This window comes from Pan troglodytes, chromosome 10 (assembly GCF_028858775.2).
Source record: "Pan troglodytes isolate AG18354 chromosome 10, NHGRI_mPanTro3-v2.0_pri, whole genome shotgun sequence".
In the NCBI taxonomy this organism is placed as follows: domain Eukaryota; kingdom Metazoa; phylum Chordata; class Mammalia; order Primates; family Hominidae; genus Pan; species Pan troglodytes.
The window spans coordinates 91,913,734-91,931,141 of record NC_072408.2 but is presented as its reverse complement, the minus strand read 5'-3'; the positions used below and the strand labels follow the sequence as shown (position 1 = coordinate 91,931,141).

The following is a 17,408-nucleotide window of genomic DNA, read 5'->3' as shown; positions in this document are numbered from 1 at the left end:
TTATAATCTTGGTAGTCTTGGTAGTAATAGTAAATTAAAAAATAATTACAAGAGATAGATAAATACATTTTCCTCTATAAAAGCAAAAAAAAAAAAAACATAGTTTTTCATGTACTGAGTGCAGAAATAGCTCCCAACCCCCACTCTGCTCCCTCCCCTGAAAGAAAACTGAAACTTTTTTTCTCATCAATATTTAAATAAGGGAAGAGGGAAATAAATTGGATTTGTTTCTTCAAGGTAATTATCAGATGATCTACATATTATGAAGCAGATAAAAATCTTGACACTTTGCTAATAAATAGTTTGATCAAGTTAAGAAAATATGAGTCCATATATTTTGAACTTGTTCAGTAGTTTTGAAGCTACCAATGTTTACCAAATCATAAACTACCCTATTTGCCACAAAGGAATAAATAACATACATCGTGTTTCTGGTTGCATTAATTTTAAGACATGGTTCAAAGGCAGAATGTTATGTTAAGATAACAGCTATTCATCAGAGGGGTTAGGAGATAATCAGAGATAATCACCAGGGATAATCTTTGACCAGGGCTTTCTTCAAAACAAAGAAAGGTTACTTTCTGAAAATAAAACTGGTAATAACCAAAAATAAATGAAGAAATCAGCTATCCATAACCCACCTCACCAAGTTGTTTACTGTATTACTGATGAAGCTACATTGTATTCTAAATCTCCATAAAATTACTCAGTCAAGTTTTCTTAAAGGCATGACTGTGATGCCAAAATAACTTACTTAGTTATGATTATAAAATGCCAGGTATGAACTAATGATGTTTTTAAGATGTGACAATAAAGTGTACTGGCAGTTAAGAATGCATCTCTTCAACCAGTATCAAAAAGAAGATACTCTGATTCTGTTGCTGGACCTTTTTCAAGATTCAATTTCCTAAATTAGAAGACTAAACATAAAGCTTCAACAACTTGATGGAAATAGCTCTTGAGAATAACCCACAGTTTATTCTAATTCTTTGGATGCCAAGCAGATTTTTGTCTGACACCTTGATCTCTAGAGTGGACCTGAGTGAATGAAAGTGAAAAAAGGAGGTCTGCCAAAGTCATGTTCTAGTCTTTGAAATAGATATATCTTACAAGAAAAATTAATAAAGCAGATTTTCTTTTTTAAGTTGTATCTTTTTGGAGTTATATGAAGCAGATTTTTTCTTCTCCTACTATAATAATTTCTAGTTAAATAGTAACAGTAAGCTGTTGAAACTTCCATACTTTTCACCGGGAAAAGTGATCCTGGATCCACAGTGGTAGTGCAAATGCAATAATGCCTGTGAGACCCTTTTGAGTAGCCATCTTTCAAGTCTCATTTTGGCTGAATGAGGAGACGTCATCAAAGCAAGATAATACTCAGGCTGCTACCTGATATTCCCAAGGTCTAACAAACTGCTTCTTATTCACTCTCTATATCCCTCAAGAAAGAAATTCAAGGCTAGATCCTTATAGTGTGCCTCCAACACTGCAGGGCAGTGTTTCTGAAATGACTGTTTATGAACTACTGTATCAGTTGTACCTGGGATGCTTTGAAAAATGCAGTCTTTCCACATGCACGCAAATGTTCATTGCAGCACTACTCACAATAGCAAAGACATGGAATCAACCTAAATGACTATCAATGACAGATTGGATAAAGAAAATGTGGTACATATACACCATGGAATATATGCAGCCATAAAAAAAAAAAAAGAACGAGATCATGTCCTTTGTGGTAACATGGATGGAGCTGGAGGCTATTATCCTTAGCAAACTAAGGCAGAAACAAAATACTACATGTTCTCACTTTTAAGTGGGAGCTAAATGATAAGAATTATGAACACAAAGAAGAAAACAACAGACATTGGGGTCTACTTGAGCCAGGAGTGTGGGAGGAGGGAGAGGAACAGAAAAGATAACTATTGGGTACTGGGCTTCATACCTGGGTGAGGAAATAATATCTACAACAAACCCCCATGACATGTGTTTACCTGTGTAACAAACCTTCACATCTGCTCCAAAACCTAAAATAAAAGTAAAAGAAAAAAAGAAAACTGCTGTCTTTGATTGTATGAAATAACCCTGCTGATAGGTTGGGGTAAGCTTTATTTTTTAAATATAGCCTTCTTTATGCACACTAAAGAATAAGAACCCGGCTGTGCCCGGTGGCTCACGCTTGTAATCCCAGCACTTTGGGAGGCCGAGGCGGGCGGATCACGAGGTCAGGAGATCCAGACCAGCCTGGCTAACACAATGAAACCCCGTCTCTACTAAAAAAAAAGTACAATTAGCCAGGCGTGGTGGTGGGCGCCTGTAGTCCCAGCTACTCGGGTGGCTGAGGCAGGAGAATGGCATGAACCTGGGAGGCGGAGCTTGCAGTGAGCCGAGATCGCGCCACTGCACTCCAGCCTGGGCGACAGAGCGAGACTCCGTCTCAAACAAACAAACAAACAAACAACAACAAAAAAAGAATTTGCTAAGTACAATAAGAAATATTGTGGCACTGCTGCAGTTATACTACAATAATTTGTTCACCGGTTAACATTTCCACTTGTTTTACATAAAGAGTATGACCGTGTCTTAGAACGGTATTCCTGGAACTCTGAATTTAGAGAGTACATTTCAAATACATAGAGACACTGGGCTTCTATGCAGAATAATTAATGACAAAATGAAGAGCTACCTTAACACAATAATCTAATATAAATATTTGTTTTGTCAGAAAAATGAACAGATAAATATATTTTACTATAAGCATATTTTATTTAATAAAAAATATTTTATACTCCAAACAATAAAAATAAATACATTTAAAGATAATATGGAAGTATAGGTTTGTTTCTAGTTGTTGGAACTGTTACTACACAAAAGTTGTTCAGATGGAAACTGATACCAGATCAGCAAGGAACAAAGTAATGATTTTATCATGAAATACTATATTTTGGTCATAGATGCTGATATAAATATTACATCCAATATTTCAGGTATGGGGAACAATTCTAGGGAATGTGGATCAAGAGAGGTTGAATTTTTACGTTAGGAATACTTTGATGTTATGTTTATCACCTTTATATAAAAAGTTTCCAAATGATTTAGTATTTGGAATTCCTTTGAATGTAGATATTTAGTTTGCTTGGATATTTAAGACTATAACAATATCTTGAAATTTGTGATTTATATAATCAGTATCCAGATTGGAGTTAGTGTTTTATTTTAAACATTTTCTTCATGTTATTTACTTATTAAAGAACAATCCTCAGAACTGCATAACAGAGCAGTGCATGGATTGGCCTCAAGTTCTAAATGCAGACTTATAAGAGTTTATGATGAATATATTAGAAAGTGTCATAACAAGTTGATGAATGTTGGAAATGAAGTATCAGAATACTGTGAGATCTCAACATTAGTTTTTCCAGCTGGGCGCCTCCTAATCAAGGGCTGAACCAATATTTCATTTGGTGAAAATTTCCTGGTGAATATTCCACCACTTAAGAAGCTCTATTAATCATGAATGAATGAGAGAAATTCCCAAAGGAGATTTCAAACTGAGTCTATGGATTAAGTTTTAAAAAGAGATTTTTTAGTACATCAGCATTGTCCCTGTTATCACTGGCTAGACATGAAAGTAAGAAGCCAGTTGGGAAAATTTATAACTAATCCTTTTGTTGGTATCATGGGGTTATGTAAAGTTCATTGGAATACACTGCTTAAAGTTTGAGTTGATCCTTTGATTAATAAATCCATATTTTATAGGTTTCCAGATTTAAAACCCTTTAGATAAATGAATTTCTCAAATTAAGTATAGGCCAACTGATGTAAATGAAATTTGACAGCCAACATTCTAAAGTGGGAATTACTCTAGTCCAGAAAAGTTCATTTAAATATAGAAATTATAGCCAAATCATTTTTCATACTTATAATATAAATATTATTTATTTTCTTTCATATTCTTATATATTTTCTGTAAAACTCTAAATCACATAAACTCAACAAAAGCAGTAAAATGTGAATATTTATCTTTACAAATTTGTAATAAAATATGTCAATTTATTTTCCCACAAGTATGTTTTAGTCAATAAAATAAGTGTTCATGCTTCATGCAAACAAAATGATAAAAAATACATTGAAAGATTATTTGAGACATTAATTTTGTTTCTGGTTGTTGAAACTGGCAATGTGGCAGCTATTTGGATGGAAAGTGACACCAGATCAGCAAGATAATTCATGTCATTTTTGCTCAACAACTAACAAACAATTCATGGCCCTAAAAGGACGTGCTCTGAATCATGGGAAAAGCTAATATTTTTTATTTGTCATCTAGGCTTGGCCCGTATAGTTACTAGGAAAAAAAAAATCCACCTAAAAACAACCCATCAGATATTTTCATTATAAACAGTATTACTTGCCAAGCAGTGCCTTTTAGATGTAATTATACTCTTGTTTTTGTATGAGAAGTTTCACTTTAAGATCTAGCTCCTAAAAGTGAGGATCCCAAACTTGGAGATTAGGAGTACTTTAAACCCAGTGTAAAAGAAGCATAGCCCCAGAACTTGAGTCACTACAGGTAAGTGGAAATATCGATTGCTTCTATTCCAGATGAGGGGGTCCTATACCCAGTGCACGAAAGGTCTAGAAACACATTTAGGTGGCCTTTCACACACACACACACACACACACACACACACACACACACACACAACTCATTTGAATAATTGAAATTTCTGATACCCTTATGATTTGACATCAACAGTTGACATTTCTTGTAGTAATATGTCCTATAGTTCAGTTTCTCAGGAAACCTGGGGAATGTGATAAATACTATAGCACTTTAGAAGTCTGAGTACTGTAGTTTCACAATTCCTGATACTGACAATTACTGTGAATTAGCAATAACACCAGTTGTCAATTTATCAGGAATAACATTTCTAATCACTAATGTAAAATTAAATGAGTTCAATAGAAAAACTTGGTGGAGGGGGGCAGAAACACGCAATTTGTCAAGCCTTTACACATTACAATGTAATTAAATACTGTAATGTATTTGTTCAACAAATATTTTGGGGTGTCTATTACATACAAGGGACTTTGCTGGTACTATGTAACTGAAGCAAAAACAATAAACAAAATTTTTTCCATTAGGGATATAACATTTTAGTTGGCTGTTTTAGATTATATCCTTTTAAAAATTAATGGATATAAATAAAATTTCTCAATTTAACAGATCTCAGTGAAATGCTACAACACAAACCTGAAATGGACAAACTAAGTGCAATCTACACAATTCAGTACTGCAGATCAAGCTGTTAAACTCTCTGCGTAAATGAATATATGTCCTTTAAAAAAATAAAGGAAATGTACTCTGCACCCTCCAGAATTTGTTTCCAAGATATAAATGGTAATTCTGTCACCAATTATGTTTCCTTCTGTTCTCTTTAAAATTGCAATTCTGTTCTTGTATTCAACAAAAGTTAAGGAAACTGGTCTGAACATTTGTGCTCAAGGTGCCACAAATGTCTCCGGATTGAGAATTGACCATATGCATCCAAAGGGCACATGGTGAAGGACTAAAGTATAATATTAGTAAGGAAAAGTGATTATATCCTTTCCCCAATAAATGAAGAGAGATATTTATCTCTGAGTAAACAGAATGCCAACTTGCTAAAGCAAAAAGACAAGAGGGAAGCCATAAGCTTATTATAAATTAAATAAGAGGCAAGAAAAGCCATCCAGACATTTGGGAGAACAGGGATTTTGTGCCCTAAAGATAGCCTGTGAGATAGTAAGTTAAAAGATCTTATCTATAAGAGAATGAGAGGGGAAGAGTATGTTCTCATTACATGAGTCCAACTAACGCATTTTTAATGGCTTCCCTGAAATCACATCTGAATGAGTAAAATATTTGAGACTTCCCTAAAATAACCCATGCCTTGAGGCAGTGACCAATTTCCTCTGGTAGAAATAAGAAGTGCCTGGGACAATGCAAGAAATATATCCAGAAATAAAAATGTAAACTGCCATTTTTATAACTACAGAATCCCCAGTACCCAAAGAGATTATTTCAGAACATAAAATTCTTCTTGCTTTGTCTTTCAGAAGCAAAACTCTTAAAAAGCAAAAGAAAGCCATGAGAAAAGAATAGCATATGTTTAGTATGAATGGGAAAACAATATATATTCCAAGTTAGAAATATTTCTTATGCTATTAATATAAAAAGTATAGAAATAGCCTATTTATACATTAACTTTAATATTAATAGAAAATATTAATATTGATTTTAAAAACTATGTGTAAATAAAAGAGAGGAAATAATATCAAGGGTATAAACCCTATAAAAATCATTTTAAGAGAAAATAGATCCAAATCTAAGAAGATGTAGTCTAGCTATTCAGGAGATGATAAACTATACAAGATTGAAGAATGTCCTATCCAAGGATATAATAAAATGAACAATATTTATTTAATCTTTCCATCTCTGGAAACTTTTATACTTCAGATGTTTTTAGAAATCATTTTTTAGATATTTTGACATTTTTTAGAAAACTGTGCATGCAAACATGTCATATCTAATGTATGCTAATTAATCTCTGCACCTCAATTTTTATTTATTAACAAAATGAAAGAATTGAGAGAGGGGGTGTGTGTGTGTGTGTGTGTATATATATATATATATATAAAATGTCTAATACCATATACATATATATGGTACATATGTCCCCTTCCAGCTCTATTCTGGAAGAATCTGTACAATAATTTGGGGCTATTTCCATGACTGAATTTTAGCCCTTTATAATTCCTGGACTCTAATAAATTTGGTCACTTGTTTCCTAATCTCTTATCGGTTTGCTGATGAAAAAAGTCTTCCCAAAATGCTTATTTCTGGTAGAAATACAAAATGTCTGGGACAATGCCAGAAATATATTCAGAACTAAACATGTAATCTACCATTTTTATAACCACACATATATTCAAATGTTCTCTATTGCTCACTAAAAACAATAGCTAATATTTTCTTAGTGTGGCAGGTGAGAGGCACTCTATAAAATGCTTTCATGTGGTAGCATATTTAGCCTTCACACAGACTGTTAGTGTTGGCTGATATTCTTGTTCTTTACCTTTTCTAGCCTCTTGTGAAGTAGGTTTGGTGATATGACTAGTTACACGAATGGAACTAGTCAACGGAGTGGAATATGAGTGAAGTGATGACTGCCTTGTTCTTTACCTTTTCTAGCCTCTCGTGCAGTAGGTTTGGTGATATGACCAGTTACATGAATGGAACCAGTCAACGGAATGGAATTTGAGTGAAGTGATGACTGCCACCTGTGAAAGCAGAGTGGTTATATGTCAGTTGTACCCTTCCCTATGGTCGGTCCCTTTCCCTCTCTCCTACCACAATCCACTAGCTTACAAAAGCCAAGTACAGTGAAGCCACATGAAACAGGTCTACAAAATGGAAGCAGCCTGAGTTTCTGAGTCTGCCTACATTATACAGGCTGAACCCACATCAAATGTAATGTAAACAAGAAATAATCTAGTATTGAACCACACAGATTTCTGGGTTATTTTTTATGAAGCCTAACCTATATTACCCTATGAGATAAGTACTATTCAAATCATAAGGTTTCTAGGCTTTTGTAAATACCTCTCTAAAATGAGAATGACAATTACAGAACCCAACTTACAGGGCTGCTGTGAAATAAAGTAATATATAGAGAGAGTACTTCGTCTATTCTCTGACCACTGTAAGTACTTGATTTCTCATCTCCTTCCAATGGTATTTCCCAGTATACCCATTTTACATCTGAATAGACTAGCTTCAAACAGAGTCTAGCTACATCTGACCTTCCTTACTTTTCTTGGATATTCCTCCACCAGAATTGCTTTTATTAGTTCTTTATGATTTTAAATCTTAGCAAACTTCTGAGGTTTAACTAAAAGTGTGCCCCTTTAGCCAAGGCCGTTTCTCCTTGTCACACTAAACTGAGATGATTTTTCTAAATTTTTAAAGCTTATATGTTGCCTACAATAATCATTTGACACTAGTGTTTTATTAGACACAAAAACTCTAAGAGTTACAAGCGTAGATTTTGCAGCCAGACTGCATGAGTTAGATTTCCTGGCTCCTCTACTTGATAGCTATGTAACCTTGGTCAAGTTATTTAGCCTTTATGGGACTCAGTTTCCTCAACTATAAAATGGGATGCTGGGTTACATACATAATTATTAGGCATATTGTATAGATTAAATGAGAAGAGTGTTGAGCACAGAGTGAATGTTGTATTAGTGGTTTTGATCATTATTATTTTTCATGGTTATCAATTCTGTGCCTACATTTTATCTCCCCAATATGATTAGAAAAATGTCTTAAAATTATGGGTTATATTAAATTTCCTTCATAATGTCCAACATGTTAGGACACTGAGGACACTGCATACAGGAGGAGTTCATAAAATACTTGGTGATTAAATAAGATCCCATATATAATCTGGTTAACATGGTAATGGGAAATAGTAAATTTTCGTTATCTTACCATGTTCTAAGAATTGTTCTAAATAAATTATGCGTATTATACCATTCAGTTCTGATAACCACCCCATGAGACTATCATCTTCATTTTACTACTGGGGATTCAGAGACATAAAAAAGTTAAGTTAGAGCTGGACATGGTGGCATACACCTCTTGTCCCAGCTACTCAGGAGGCTTTGGTAAAGGAAATGCTTAAGTCCAGGAGTTCAAGGCCATCCTGGGCAACAGAGAAAGACCACATATCTAAAAAAGAAAATTAAGTTACTTGTCCAGGATCACACAGTATGGGGTAGGGGTAGAATATCCTTGTTTTAAAATGGTGGTTTTCAAACTTTAGTATATATCAGAATCATCAAAAGGGCTTCTTAAAGTACAGATTACTGAACACCATTCCTAGGTTTCTGATTCAGTAGGCTTGGATGGTGTCAAAAATACTGCATTTCTGCTGGGTTTCCAGGTGATGATGACTGATGCTGGTCAAGAGACACACCTTTGAGAACCACTGTACTAGGTCATACTCTTTCATCTGTGCTGCACAGCTTAACGTACACTTGGAAAAGACATTTCTAAACTGGAAGTTGACATTTTTTTCTAAAATGTGGAAACATGCCAGATTTCCCTAAATAACATTGTACTATTAGAAACTTTTTTGGAAACCTGGCTCTAAAGAAAAAGGAAAGAAAAATGGACTTTCTGGGCCAAGATAATAACTCTTCTAAGATATACAAGTTACCAATATGCAGTAAATTACATAGGTGTTTGAGTTAGTGTAAAAATGCTTCTACCTTCTTAACCAAAGACCAAGTAACAAATCCAGGAAACAAATTAACCTAGAAAGAATGTCAGAGGTTTGCAGTAGCCTCAGACAAGAGTGGGAAGACAGACTATTCCCCAGACTCTAATAGCTTGTTCTACAGGTACATTAAGTCAGATATGGGAATTTTAAACATAACCAGACATTTAATTCTTCTGTAATATATCTTATACTCCTCTGAAATTGTCAGATCCAGGATCTTCCTGGACATGGCTACACCTTGCAGAGAAACCAAATCAGGGCAAAAAGTCAACAGCTTCTGCCCTAGGATCAGGTGTTATAGCTATTTTTTTTTTTTTTAGTTTGTGTTTTGTTCATAAATGTATTTTAATTGCCTGAACAAGTTGACAAGTTTTCCTGATTCGATTTAAACTCTAATGGTCCTAATATATATTTTGCTACCTAATATGTATTTTAGTAAATGTGTGCCTTCCCCTATACTTAGCATGTTTGTATTGGCAAACTCATTTTCCTAAATTGTAGCCTTGTTTATGCTTGGCTTATCCTGCCTTGATGTACCAGTGAAATGACAGTATAAAAATGTCAAATGTACAATAAATAATGTGAAACCATCTCAAAAGTGAATGTTCTGAGCATAAAAAAAAGACAAAAGTGTAAGCCAGAATGATCACCAATTCCACAGTGGAAAATTTCACGGTGGACATATGCAAATTCTCTCAGTATTCTGGGAGGTAATTCACTTAAACTTGGCAAATCAGTAATCTTCTGTTGATGTGTAAGAAAAAGCCATCTAAATTCAGGGGAAAGGACCAGTAGAAACTGAAGGCAGAACTATAGGAACTGACATAGGAGATTAGTTCCCACAGGCAAAGTTAAAAGAATACATAGAAGACCGGGCACAGTGGCTCACATCTGTTATCCCAGCACTTTGGGAGACTGAGGTGGGAGGATTTCTTGAGCCCAGGAGTTCGAGACCAGCCTGTCTCTATATGAGACATCTGGAAAAAATACTCAGAAAATTGTCATCATAGTAGTAGGGCTAAATTAGCATTACTCCAACGATTTCTTTGGACCATTCTAACAGAACTTAAAAGCAAGCTTAGAAAGTATCTCATTAGTGCCAAGTAACTTAGCCACTGCACACCAAACATAAAATAGAGGCTATTTAAAGTAATACAATGAAATTAAGCATTGGGAATATAAAATTCAAAATGTCCAGAATACAACCAATACTGACCAGGCATGCAATGAAGCAGAGAAATATGATCCAGAATCAGTGAAAAAAAATTCAATACAAGTAGACCTTCAAATGATAGAGATGATGGAAAGAACAGATAAGGAAGTTAAATTAATACAGCTATTATTATTTTCCATATGTTCCAGAAGGTTCCAGAAAGCATGAGCATGATTAGAAGAGAAATTACAAATGTTAAAGAAATACACAAATTTATATAGAGGAAAAATATATCTGCAATCAGAAATGAAAAATAGATGAGTCTGAAAGCAGAGTAGATACTTAAACAGAAAATATCAGAGAATTTGAAGACAAAGCAATAGAAACTATTCGGAGTGAGTGAGGCATGGAAAGGGAAATAAATAATAATAAGTAAAAGAAAACAACAGCAACTCCTGGGATAATTCAAGTGGTCTGATATTGTTGAAACTGGAGTCCTACTAGGGCAGAATAGGTAGTGAAAGGGAGAACAAAAAAATCTGAAAAAAAATGGCCATAAATTTTCCAAATTTTATGAAAATGGCAGATCCAGAAAGTGTGATAAATCCCAAGGAAACTAAATGCAACCACACCAAAACATACTGTAATCAAATTGTTGAAAACCAGTGATCAAGAGAAAATCTTAAAATCATTCTTAGAGAAAGAAAGACAAGAATGTCAGTAGACATTTCTCACCAGAAACAATGAAAGCCATAAAAGAGTGGAGAGATGTTTTTAAAATACTGGGGGAGGGAACTTATTGCAAAAAAGCATGAGGTATTTCTTAAGGTGATAAAAATGTCCAGTTTTTCACAAAATATTCATATTCATAAACAAAAATGATAAAAATTATGCTATGTAAGTTATCACAAAATAGCTAATTTTTGAAAAAAGATGGTGGTCAATTTGGGGGAAATGGTGTTAGTATATTATTAGAAGTGTAAATGAGAATACTTTTTTTCTACAAAAGTGTATTAAAAATTACAAAATATTTTTCTTGGTTTACATTTAGGTATTGCAATATTCCAAAGAGGAGCAAGAATTTAAATATGCTTATAACACAAACTTTTTAACAGACACCATCCTTCTCTATTAGGAAAATAAAACAAAACCAAATTACTCTCAAAAAGGAAACAATTTAAGTAGGAAGCTATGTAATTATATTATTGGCAAAAAAGCAATTCTCAACAAATATATTTTCTATAAATGCAAAACCCAAGTTAATATCACACTAAACTTGTCACATAATTAATGGTTTACATTACAATTTTAATTTCAATTTTTTATTAGTTCACACATGTGCAAGAAAATTATTTTAGAATAAAAACATTTTTAAAACTACTTTTACAAAACTTTTTTGGTTTAAAATGACTTTATTTTTAGATTAACTTATCCTAGGTAATTGTTATTCACAGGACAATTTTTATCAAACTTTTTTCTGCAACTATAATAATGGATATACATGGGGTGCAACAATGCCTCTTTACCTCCAGTTTGTTTCTTGAAGAAGTGGGTTTCCAGTGAGAGACAATTCATGGAGAGAATAGCATGCATCAAACCATTTTATGGCACTTTTAAGATCTACAGAAAATAAAATCATTTTGAAAGGTATCATCACGGATTTAGAACAAATATCATAAATCTATGACCACTGTATTTACTGGTTTGCTATTAAAGAAAAGCAATATTTTTATTTCTTCTGCAGAATGCTATATGCTTTTTAAAGAAAACTGTGTTAAGAACACAGACTATTGTCAGAATATATGTTTCTACCATTTAACAGCTGTGTGAACTTTTGCAAATCTGCTTTACAATTCGAGTTCATATCTGTCTTATAGGGTTAGGATTAAATGAGATAATGTGTGTAAAAGACTTAGAATAGTTTGTGACAGATTGTAAGCACAAAATCTGAAGAAGTAAAATCTAAAGTAATAGGATAAGTGTTAAAATTGTATATACAACAAAATAGATTGCATGGACCTTTTTACCTTAAAAAAGTCAATATAGGGCCGGAGGCAGTGGCTCACACCTGTAATCCCAGCACTTTGGGAGGCCAAGGCGGGCAGACCACCTGAGGTCAGGAGTTTGAGACCAGCCTGACCAACATGGAGAAATCCCATCTCTACTAAAAATACAAAATTAGCTGGGCATGGTGGCGCATGCCTGTAATCCTAGCTACTTAGGAAGCTGAGGCAGGAGAGTCACTTGAACCCGGGAGATGGAGGTTGCAATGAGCTGAGATCGTGCTATTGCACTCCAGCCTGGGAAACAAGAATGAAACTCTGTCTCAAAAAAAAAAAAAAAAAAAAAAAAGAAAGAAAGAAAACTAAAATGACCTGTCCTAAAATAGAATAAAACTAAGCCCGGCAGGAAAAAAATTATTTAAAAATTATTCATAATTAATTTGACTTCCTGCAAGAATAAAACTTATCATCCTTTAAAAGAAGACAACAACACCCTGACTTACTGAACTATCTACAATGTTCAATGTAGAATTATCTACAATGTTCAACAAATAGTTAAAATTTACTAGACATCCAAAGAAATAGGAAAACATAAGCCATAGTTATGAGAAAAGCAATCAATGGAAACATATCCCAAAGAAAACAAAATGTAAAACAATTTTTGCACAAAGGTGGCAAAGTAATTCGATTATGGAAAAAAAAGGTTATTCAACCAGTGTGGCTAGAACAATTCGATATCCATATAAAAAATGAACTCAACCTCTACTTCACACCATACATAAAAATTAATTTGAGAGGGATCATAGGCCTAACAGTAAAAAACTGAAAGTACAAAAGCTTCTAGAATAAAGCACAGAAAATTATCTTTTCAACCTGGGAGTGAAAATTTTATTATAAAAGGACACAAAAAATAACGAAAAAATTAAAAATATCTACTCATCTAAATATACCATTTAGAAAATTGATAGGTAAAACAAAGGCTAGAAATTTATAAGACAATGATGTCCAGAATATGTAAACATTTTTATAGATCAATAAGAAAAATAAAAATAGTCACATTTCCAAAATGGTGAAACACTTGAATAGACACAACAAAAGAGGGTGCAAAAATCACCAATAAACACTTGTAAAGAAGTTCAACGTCTTTATTTATCAGGTCAATGCAAACTAAAACCACAATGAGATAACATAGTAAATTATTAAAAGCTCTCAAGAATGGAGCAATTGTAACTCTTATTTCTGGTGTGGTTGTAAAATGTTCCAACTACTTTGGAAAATAGTATGTCAGTTTCTTTTAGAGTTACACCTACTCTATTATCCAACAATTATACTCTTACACATTTACCCAAGAGAAGAGAAAACTTAAGCCTGCAAAAATACTTGTACAAGAACCATAGGAACTTTGTATTCATAACCCCCCAACCACAAACAATCAAAGTATGTTCAACAGGGGAATGGATAAACAAACTGTGATATATTCATATATCCCTTACACTTCAGAAAAATAAATATATTTAATAAATATATAAAGTGGTAGAATGTCAGATGCTAATATCACACAAAGAAAGTTGTAGAAAAAAGGAATGTACTGTTTGATCCAATTAATATAAAGACAAAATTAATGTGTGGTGATAAATTCAGTCTGTGGCTGCCTCTAGGAGTGGACTGACTGGGACTGGGAATGAGGAAATTTTGAAGAAAGGAAGGAGTCAATTCAAGTCATGATTCTTTAATAAATTTTTAATGAGTGACTACTCTATACCTGTTAGAAAGGTATATTGTTTGCTCATCTTCATTAGGCTATACATTTCATAAGTAAAAGATGTATGACTTTTAAATAAAAGGATAACTGTGACTTTGGCTAGGCCTACCAGAAAGATGTGGAAGTAATATGACTGTAAAAGTGGAAATAAAATTTCAAGTGAATTATTTCAGCATGCTTTATTTTACAGGTTTATTATATGTAAATGCCATTAACTTATGCATTTAAAACAACCCCTTATCATATTTGAAACAGAAAGTCAAAAGTCTATTATTAAAATATATATATTATGCTAAACTTACCAGAAAGACAATTGTGGCTGACATCTAGCTTTTCCAATGAAACAAAATGAAAAAGTGGTACGATTTTAGTCAAGCTGAAAACAAAAACAAAAACTTCATCAAAATTCTAAATTGGAAAGTCCTTAATGTTACCATTGTAACTATATAACAATACATTTTTATAATACAATTATATAATTATATACATTTTATACAATTTTATATATACAATTATAATTGTACAATAAAATTATAGCACTTGCTAACAGTGCTTTTTACAAATGCAGTAGTTACAGACTTCTACGTATTTATGATGGAAGACTTCTATTCATTTTGTAAAAGAAATCCTGAAATTACTAATTTCAATCACAAAAATCATGGATTTTCATGTGTATTTGCTATTTAAATAAGAATAAGTGTGTTTTCTTCTGATTATTTTGTTTTGTATTCATATAAGGCCAAATTTACCAAGAATTTACATTTTTTATTTATTTTTCTCCCTGCCTAAAACACATAACCAAAACTTTTAAGGTACAAATGAAAAATCACTTTTCAACAGGAGAAATTACTACTTTTCAACAGGAGAACTAACTAATCACTAGTTTTGTTTTAAAAAATCTTTCTTTACTAATTGAAAGTATTATAGTACTGTAAGTATTCAAAATTAAACTGGGCTTACTTTTAAATTGGAAATATACTCAATATGTAAATAAATGAGTATAAGAACAGAATAACACAAAATGTTTTACCTCAATAGAATGGACTTAAACTTGGCCAAAACACACTGATATTTAAAATTAATACTAATTAATTATGCATATTATAATATAGTAATAATTAATTTTCCTCCTACATTTAAAGGTTTTTATTGTCTTCTAAGTTGTAATTGTTATCGAAAACCCATATTCAAACAAAAATCGTGATATTAAAAATACCCATGTCATTGGAAACAAAAGCTATAAAGGGTAAATTAACTCTAGTTTGATTTGCATTTCCAACTAGGACAAGTCTACACTTACTGTGTAACATAATATCACATTACCTGTAGCTATTTGGAAATTAAATGAAGCCAGCTCATCTGAATCTTTAAGCAAGATAAAAACTCCTTAGTAAAAAAAAAAAAAAAATATATATATATATATATATATATATATATATATATATATTTTTGCCACAATTAGAAAAGCCTTCTGAATTAATTCCCACTATAATTCCATAGCTGTTCAAAATACGCTTTGGCTCAAGGTCTATCTCTGCTACAAAATAAGTAAGTATGCATTAATTTTCACTTTTATTGCTTTCGTGTTTTTTATACTCTCCCTCCAGTTGTCCTGGAAGGGTCCTTTACCTCTTTATTTCTACAAACTCACTGCCACAGAAAACACCACCACCACCAACAACAACAACGAAATCTCTTATTTTTATATTCTCAGGTCAGAAGCTCACAGAGTAACCCTGTGAGTGGAAGCCTCATGGGGTGTGGCAGAAGATTAACCCTTGTATTGACCTTCACCCTTCCCTTGTACTATCCCTTTCAGCATTAGCAGAGAGAAAGAAGATACACTACTGATGAAAAAGTAGATGATATAATGAGGCTGGGAGAACATTTCTCTGCATGTTGCCAATCCTAAATACAATATTACATTCATATTAAACATATAAGATCCCACTTCTTAAAAGCAATTTCCAGGAGAAAAATATCCAAGGTAATAAAAGTGAGAATGTATTGGCCATTACATACACTGAATTATTTGTACATATACTCCATAACAGTGAAATTTACTGAAATTTCACATTGATATTGAAGTAAAGAAAAGGAAAAAAAAGTCAAGGGAAGGGAAGGGAAGTGGGGTGGGAAGACATGGAGGGATAGAGGAAATTCAGGCTTTACCTTTACATAATTAGTGGGTTTAAGTCTCAATTTTATGACATTTCCTATTCAAGCACGTTCTGTATAATTGTTACATGCAATATATATATAAATATAATTCAAGTAAAAATAAAATTTTAATAAATGTACTTATTAACAAGAAAATTGTTTCTGTGCTCTACCCTTAATATATTTCTAATACTAACTCTTCACCCTTCCAGTGAAAGGATTTTGAAATATTAATAGTAATGGCATATTAAACCATTCAGAATACAACTTTTTTTCTTTTTTCAGAGTATCTCATGTTTTTAGCCAATAAGTTATATGGTAACATATAGGTTATAAAAAGACCTCAAATGCAAATAACCAATAATTTTTTTAGAATCAAAAATCAATAAATCTTTGCAAAAATCAATCAAAGTGAAGAAATATACGCTTTGAAAAAATCTTTTTGTAATATTGAAAGTAATCTTTTCAGATAACCGTGCTGTTAAAATCATGTTTGTTTTCTTCTTCTGAAATTTTAATCAAGAAAACTGGCTACTCATTCACCTTTATAACTATTCATTAGGATGGTAGAAACTTAATAGTATAATCCTTTTTTAAAAAACCTCTAGAACTTTTCCTTTTACCGACATTCTGTGCATATTATTTCCAAGAAAATTCAAACCAGAAAGACAAAGGACATTAGTGAAAACCTAAAACCATTTGACCTTGTCACATTAGCCCTGGGCATTAAAAAGATATAAATTTCAAAGACGACAAAAAGCAAAAGATTTGTACAATGAACAGCCAATGGGTAATAGTTTCCACTTTGTGCTCCTACTTAGAGTCTCACTGGAAGTAAAAAGGCTTATAAAGCCAGAGAGTCATCCAGTTAGAACTCCACTAAGTCAAACTTAAAACAGTCACATGTCTTACTGAAAATTTAAAACAGAAATCAGGATGAAACAAGTATTTCAAACAATATGTACTAAGTATCATTCTTTATATGTATTCCATTATTTGTTGGGAAAAAA

At 32.7% G+C, this 17,408-nt stretch overlaps 1 protein-coding gene across 4 annotated transcripts in view; it reads right to left on the bottom strand.

Moving 5' to 3' along the window:
• Positions 1 to 17,408, bottom strand: part of LRRIQ1 (leucine rich repeats and IQ motif containing 1) — a 222,972-nt gene that overhangs the window by 140,622 nt on the left and 64,942 nt on the right. For all 4 annotated transcript variants that reach the window (XM_016923928.4, XM_016923931.4, XM_016923930.4 and 1 more), the window contains exons 13-14: positions 14,541 to 14,614; positions 12,000 to 12,093 (exon numbers count right to left, since the gene is read on the bottom strand). In XM_016923928.4, coding sequence (XP_016779417.4) covers positions 12,000 to 12,093; positions 14,541 to 14,614 — 168 coding nt within the window. The remainder of the gene's footprint in view (positions 1 to 11,999; positions 12,094 to 14,540; positions 14,615 to 17,408) is intronic.